Here is a 7,349-nt window from a genome sequence, read left to right as displayed (position 1 = left end):
CGAGGGGGAAGATGCCAGATCCCCCAGCGAACGAGGCGGGGGCGCCGAGGCCCCAAGAGCCGGAGGGGACGGTCCTGGCCCTCGGAGCTATTCCCCCTTTGGGGTTCACTAGCCAGGAGGGTCAGGGTAAACCTGGATAGGCCGAGGAGGGCAGGACCGAGGTGGTGCTGAGCGTGGTGCCTCCCGAGATGTCTCACGGGAAGGGGCCGGCCCGACCCGAGGCCCCCGCAAAGGAGGGGGGAGGGAGCATGGCCTGGGGCCAGAGTCCCGTGATCTGGCCCAACCCTGACGATCCGGAGGGGAGGGCCAAGTTCGTGCTGGACGACCCGTCAGAGGCTTATCTCTGGCGGGGCCTTGAGGAATGCGGGTGCACTAGCATCGAGGCGATTAACCGAGCGTCCGAGCTCATGAGCCGAGACATGTTTAAGTTCGCCTAGGTAAGGTCTCCGTTCCTTTTGGCGAAGTGTTGTTTTATGTCTTTGGACTGATTCCTCACATAACACCTAATTTTGTAGGCGCTCCAAGCCGCATCCTTGGAGAAATCGACGTTCCTCCGTGGGGAGCGAGACGCCTGGGTGGCCTGCGACGACGAGAGGGCTGCGCGGGAGGCGGCTGAGGGGGAGCTCATGAAGGAGTGTGAGGTTTCTGCCGAGCTTCGGCAGAAATGCTCGGATCTCGTGACCGAGGCTCGGGAAGCCCGGGAAAAGGTTGCTCCCTTGGAGAAGAGGGTCGGCAACCTTACCTGGGAGTCCCAAGAGCAGAGCGCTGCTGCCGAGAGGTACAAGGGCGAGGTCGCTCGGTTGGAAGCTTTGCTCGCCGAGAAAGACCTTGCCCTTAACCAAAACCAGGCCAATCTTTCCGCGGCTCAAGGCGTGGTGGTCCTCTGGCATCGGAGCTCGAAACTAGTTATAGGTTTTTAAATAAATCTATTTTGGGAATTTTAGTACAAAATCAATTTCTCAATTTCTATGGCTCCAAAAATTTCACAAAATTACTCTTAAACCTTTTAACACACAATTCAACCTAATTTGAATATTTCACAATTTTAGAAGCAAGCATAATATTTTTAACATATTTAATTCACCTGAAATAAAGCACACATAAAATCACACTTGAGTTATTATTGTGCCCATGGGATGTGATGCTTATGCCATGCTTGATGAGAATGCTTATGAATGTTTTATGAGACTAAGTGCATGCTTAACACCTAGGGTGTTATAGAGGGCTCTGTCCCCCAGGGTCCCCAAGAGGGGGAAAGGGCGCCGGGCGGCGGATCCGAGATGCCCCCACAGCCGGTGGCGCCGGGGGGGCCCAACTGAGCCCCACCTAACGCCTGGGGCGGAGGTGGAAGGCTCGGCAGAGGAGCCGTGGGCCGAGACCACCGTTGAAGCCCCTACGCCAACCGTTGGGGAGACGGGGATCCACCCGACGACCATCGGTGCTCCGGGAGGCGCTCAGGGAGCTCCAAGCTCCCAGAAGAGTGCTGCCCCCGAGCAAGGTATGTACTAGCTTTTTGATCTTTCTTTTGATTTTTTGTTTTTCTCTTTCCTTTAATTCGCGTCGTTACCCTTTCAGCCGGAAGCACAAGGTGGCTTCAGTGGGACTTGCGCCCCTGAAGGCCATGAAGAGGGGGGCTCAGTCGACCCCTAGGTCAGCGAGGCCCAAGTCGCCACCCCCCTCAAGCCGCGAAGAGGGCGAGCTCTCCCACGAGGAAGGGGGGCAAGAGACGAGGGGGAAGATGCCAGATCCCCCAGCGAAGGAGGCGGGGGCGCCGAGGCCCCAAGAGCCGGAGGGGACGGTCCTGGCCCTCGGAGCTATTCCCCCTTTGGGGGGCACTAGCCAGGAGGGTCAGGGTCAACCTGGATAGGCCGAGGAGGGCAGGACCGAGGTGGTGCTGAGCGTGGTGCCTCCCGAGATGTCTCACGGGAAGGGGCCGGCCCAACCCGAGGCCCCCGCAAAGGAGGGGGGAGGGAGCATGGCCTGGGGCCACAGTCCCGTGATCTGGCCCAACCCTGACGATCCAGAGGGGAGGGCCAAGTTCGTGCTGGACGACCCGTCAGAGGCTTACCTCTGGCGGGGCCTTGAGGAATGCGGGTGCGCTAGCGTCGAGGCGATTAACCGAGCGTCCGAGCTCATGAGCCGAGACATGTTTAAGTTCGCCTAGGTAAGGTCTCCGTCCCTTTTGGCGAAGTGCTGTTTTATGTCTTTGGACTGATTCCTCACATAACACCTAATTTTGTAGGCGCTCCAAGCCGCATCCTTGGAGAAATCGACGTTCCTTCGTGGGGAGCGAGACGCCTGGGTGGCCTGCGACGACGAGAGGGCTGCGCGGGAGGCGGCTGACGGGGAGCTCATGAAGGAGTGCGAGGTTTCTGCCGAGCTTTGGCAGAAATGCTCGGATCTCGTGACCGAGGCTCGGGAAGCCCGGGAAAAGGTTGCTCCCATGGAGAAGAGGGTCGGCAACCTTACCTGGGAGTCCCAAGAGCAGAGCGCTGCTGCCGGGAGGTACGAGGGCGAGGTCGCTCGGTTGGAAGCTTTGCTCGCCGAGAAAGACCTTGCCCTTAACCAAAACCAGGCCAATCTTTCCACGGCTCAAGGCAAGGTGGTCCTCTAGCATCGGAGCTCGAAACTAGTTATAGGTTTTTAAATAAATCTATTTTGGGAATTTTAGTACAAAATCAATTTCTCAATTTCTGTGGCTCCAAAAATTTCACAAAATTACTCTTAAACCTTTTAACACACAATTCAACCTAATTTGAATATTTCACAATTTTAGAAGCAAGCATAATATTTTTAACATATTTAATTCACCTGAAATAAAGCACACATAAAATCACACTTGAGTTATTATTGTGCCCATGGGATGTGATGCTTATGCCATGCTTGATGAGAATGCTTATGAATGTTTTATGAGACTAAGTGCATTCTTAACACCTAGGGTGTTATAGAGGGCTCTCTCCCCCAGGGTCCCCAAGAGGTGGAAAGGGCGCCGGGCGGCGGATCCGAGATGCCCCCACAGCCGGTGGCGCCGGGGGGGCCCAACTGAGCCCCGCCCAACGCCTGGGGTGGAGGTGGAAGGCTCGGCAGAGGTGCCGTGGGCCGAGACCACCGTTGAAGCCCCTACGCCAACCATTGGGGAGACGGGGATCCACCCGACGACCCTCGGTGCTCCGGGAGGCGCTCAGGGAGCTCCAAGCTCCCACAAGAGTGCTGCCCCCCCGAGCAAGGTATGTACTAGCTTTTTGATCTTTCTTTTGATTTTTTGTTTTTCTCTTTCTTTTAATTCGCGTCGTTACCCTTTCAGCCGGAAGCACAAGGTGGCTTCAGTGGGACTTGCTCCCCTGAAGGCCATGAAGAGGGGGGCCCAGTCGACCCCTAGGTCAGCGAGGCCCAAGTCGCCACCCCCTCAAGCCGCGAAGAGGGCGAGCTCTCCCACGAGGAAGGGGGGCAGGAGACGAGGGGGAAGATGCCAGATCCCCCAGCGAACGAGGCGGGGGCGCCGAGGCCCCAAGAGCCGGAGGGGACGGTCCTGGCCCTCGGAGCTATTCCCCCTTTGGGGTTCACTAGCCAGGAGGGTCAGGGTAAACCTGGATAGGCCGAGGAGGGCAGGACCGAGGTGGTGCTGAGCGTGGTGCCTCCCGAGATGTCTCACGGGAAGGGGCCGGCCCGACCCGAGGCCCCCGCAAAGGAGGGGGGAGGGAGCATGGCCTGGGGCCAGAGTCCCGTGATCTGGCCCAACCCTGACGATCCGGAGGGGAGGGCCAAGTTCGTGCTGGACGACCCGTCAGAGGCTTATCTCTGGCGGGGCCTTGAGGAATGCGGGTGCGCTAGCATCGAGGCGATTAACCGAGCGTCCGAGCTCATGAGCCGAGACATGTTTAAGTTCGCCTAGGTAAGGTCTCCGTCCCTTTTGGCGAAGTGTTGTTTTATGTCTTTGGACTGATTCCTCACATAACACCTAATTTTGTAGGCGCTCCAAGCCGCATCCTTGGAGAAATCGACGTTCCTCCGTGGGGAGCGAGACGCCTGGGTGGCCTGCGACGACGAGAGGGCTGCGCGGGAGGCGGCTGAGAGGGAGCTCATGAAGGAGTGCGAGGTTTCTGCCGAGCTTTGGCAGAAATGCTCGGATCTCGTGACCGAGGCTCGGGAAGCCCGGGAAAAGGTTGCTCCCATGGAGAAGAGGGTCGGCAACCTTACCTGGGAGTCCCAAGAGCAGAGCGCTGCTGCCGGGAGGTACGAGGGCGAGGTCGCTCGGTTGGAAGCTTTGCTCGCCGAGAAAGACCGTGCCCTTAACCAAAACCAGGCCAATCTTTCCGCGGCTCAAGGCGAGGTGGTCCTCTAGCATCGGAGCTCGAAACTAGTTATAGGTTTTTAAATAAATCTATTTTGGGAATTTTAGTACAAAATCAATTTCTCAATTTCTGTGGCTCCAAAAATTTCACAAAATTACTCTTAAACCTTTTAACACACAATTCAACCTAATTTGAATATTTCACAATTTTAGAAGCAAGCATAATATTTTTAACATATTTAATTCACCTGAAATAAAGCACACATAAAATCACACTTGAGTTATTATTGTGCCCATGGGATGTGATGCTTATGCCATGCTTGATGAGAATGCTTATGAATGTTTTATGAGACTAAGTGCATGCTTAACACCTAGGGTGTTATAGAGGGCTCTCTCCCCCAGGGTCCCCAAGAGGGGGAAAGGGCGCCGGGCGGCGGATTCGAGATGCCCCCACAGCCGGTGGCGCCGGGGGGCCCAACGGAGCCCCGCCCAATGCCTGGGGCGGAGGTGGAAGGATCGGCAGAGGTGCCGTGGGCCGAGACCACCGTTGAAGCCCCTACGCCAACCGTTGGGGAGACGGGGATCCACCCGACGGCCCTCGGTGCTCTGGGAGGCCATCAGGGAGCTCCAAGCTCCCAGAAGAGTGCTGCCCCCCGAGCAAGGTATGTACTAGCTTTTTGATCTTTCTTTTGATTTTTTGTTTTTCTCTTTCTTTTAATTCGCTTCGTTACCCTTTTAGCCGGAAGCACAAGGTGGCTTCAGTGGGACATGCTCCCCTTAATGCCATGAAGAGGGGGGCTCAGTCGACCCCTAGGTCAGCGAGGCCCAAGTCGCCACCCCCCTCAAGCTGCGAAGAGGGCGAGCTCTCCCACGAGGAAGGGGGGCAGGAGACGAGGGGGAAGATGCCAGATCCCCCAGCGAAGGAGGCGGGGGCGCCGAGGCCCCAAGAGCCGGAGGGGACGGTCCTAGCCCTCGGAGCTATTCCCCCTTTGGGGGGCACTAGCCAGGAGGGTCAGGGTCAATCTGGATAGGCCGAGGAGGGCAGGACCGAGGTGGTGCTGAGCGTGGTGCCTCCCGAGATGTCTCACGGGAAGGGGCCGGCCCGACCCGAGGCCCCCGCAAAGGAGGGGGGAGGGAGCATGGCCTTGGGCCAGAGTCTCGTGATCTGGCCCAACCCTGACGATCCGGAGGGGAGGGCCAGGTTCGTGCTGGACGACCCGTCAGAGGCTTATCTCTGGCGGGGCCTTGAGGAATGCGGGTGCGCTAGCATCGAGGCGATTAACCGAGCGTCCGAGCTCATGAGCCGAGACATGTTTAAGTTCGCCTAGGTAAGGTCTCCGTCCCTTTTGGCGAAGTGCTGTTTTATGTCTTTGGACTGATTCCTCACATAACACCTAATTTTGTAGGCGCTCCAAGCCGCATCCTTGTAGAAATCGACGTTCCTCCGTGGGGAGCGAGACGCCTGGGTGGCCTGCGACGACGAGAGGGCTGCACGGGAGGCGGCTGAGGGGGAGCTCATGAAGGAGTGCGAGGTTTCTGCCGAGCTTCGGCAGAAATGCTCGGATCTCGTGACCGAGGCTTGGGAAGCCCGGGAAAAGGTTGCTCCCTTAGAGAAGAGGGTCGGCAACCTTACCTGGGAGTCCCAAGAGCAAAGCGCTGCTGCCGAGAGGTACATGGGCGAGGTCGCTCGGTTGGAAGCTTTGCTCGCCGAGAAAGACCTTGCCCTTAACCAAAACCAGGCCAATTTTTCCGCGGCTCAAGGCAAGGTGGTCCTCTAGCATCGGAGCTCGAAACTAGTTATAGGTTTTTAAATAAATCTATTTTGGGAATTTTAGTACAAAATCAATTTCTCAATTTCTGTGGCTCCAAAAATTTCACAAAATTACTCTTAAACCTTTTAACACACAATTCAACCTAATTTGAATATTTCACAATTTTAGAAGAAAGCATAATATTTTTAACATATTTAATTCACCTGAAATAAAGCACACATAAAATCACACTTGAGTTATTATTGTGCCCATGGGATGTGATGCTTATGCCATGCTTGATGAGAATGCTTATGAATGTTTTATGAGACTAAGTGCATGCTGAACACCTAGGGTGTTATAGAGGGCTCTGTCCCCCAGGGTCCCCAAGAGGGGGAAAGGGCGCCGGGCGACGGATCCGAGATGCCCCCACAGCCGGTGGCGCCGGGGGGCCCAACTGAGCCCCGCCCAATGCCTGGGGCGGAGGTGGAAGGATCGGCAGAGGTGCCGTGGGCCGAGACCACCGTTGAAGCCCGTACGCCAACCGTTGGGGAGACGGGGATCCACCCGACGGCCCTCGGTGCTCCGGGAGGCCATCAGGGAGCTCCAAGCTCCCAGAAGAGTGTTGCCCCCCCGAGCAAGGTATGTACTAGCTTTTTGATCTTTCTTTTGATTTTTTGTTTTTCTCTTTCTTTTAATTCGCTTCGTTACCCTTTTAGCCGGAAGCACAAGGTGGCTTCAGTGGGACTTGCTCCCCTGAAGGCCATGAAGAGGGGGGCTCAGTCAACCCCTAGGTCAGCGAGGCCCAAGTCGCCACCCCCCTCAAGCCGCGAAGAGGGTGAGCTCTCCCACGAGGAAGGGGGGCAGGAGATGAGGGGGAAGATGCCAGATCCCCCAGCGAAGGAGGCGGGGGCGCCGAGGCCCCAAGTGCCGGAGGGGACGGTCCTGGCCCTCGGAGCTATTCCCCCTTTGGGGGGCACTAGCCAGGAGGGTCAGGGTCAATCTGGATAGGCCGAGGAGGGCAGGGCCGAGGTGGTGCGAGCGTGGTGCCTCCCGAGATGTCTCACGGGAAGGGGCCGGCCCGACCCGAGGCCCCCGCAAAGGAGGGGGGAGGGAGCATGGCCTGGGGCCAGAGTCCCGTGATCTGGCGCAACCCTGACGATCCGGAGGGGAGGGCCAGGTTCGTGCTGGACGACCTGTCAGAGGCTTATCTCTGGCGGGGCCTTGAGGAATGCGGGTGCGCTAGCGTCGAGGCGATTAACCGAGCGTCCGAGCTCATGAGCCGAGACATGTTCAAGTTCGCCTAGGTG

The 7,349-nt window shown here is 57.3% G+C and overlaps 1 protein-coding gene across 1 annotated transcript; it reads left to right on the top strand.

Moving 5' to 3' along the window:
• Nucleotides 4,736–6,069, top strand: LOC110430420 (proteoglycan 4-like). Its single transcript, XM_021448096.1, has 3 exons — nt 4,736–4,953; nt 5,031–5,253; nt 5,722–6,069. The coding sequence occupies exons 1-3, from the start codon at nt 4,736–4,738 to the stop codon at nt 6,067–6,069; spliced, it is 789 nt and encodes a 262-aa protein (XP_021303771.1).

The sequence above is a fragment of the Sorghum bicolor genome, chromosome 9, assembly GCF_000003195.3.
Source record: "Sorghum bicolor cultivar BTx623 chromosome 9, Sorghum_bicolor_NCBIv3, whole genome shotgun sequence".
NCBI lineage: Eukaryota > Viridiplantae > Streptophyta > Magnoliopsida > Poales > Poaceae > Sorghum > Sorghum bicolor.
This window is presented reverse-complemented; position numbering and strand designations above follow the sequence as displayed.

Coding starts and splice junctions, on each gene's coding strand:
- LOC110430420 (XM_021448096.1), top strand. CDS start 4,736: ATGCCCCCACAGCCGGTGGCGCCGGGGGGCCCAACGGAGCCCCGCCCA. Junction 4,954..5,030: donor AGTGCTGCCCCCCGAGCAAG/GTATGTACTAGC, acceptor TTACCCTTTTAG/CCGGAAGCACAAGGTGGCTT. Junction 5,254..5,721: donor CCCAAGAGCCGGAGGGGACG/GTCCTAGCCCTC, acceptor GCATCCTTGTAG/AAATCGACGTTCCTCCGTGG.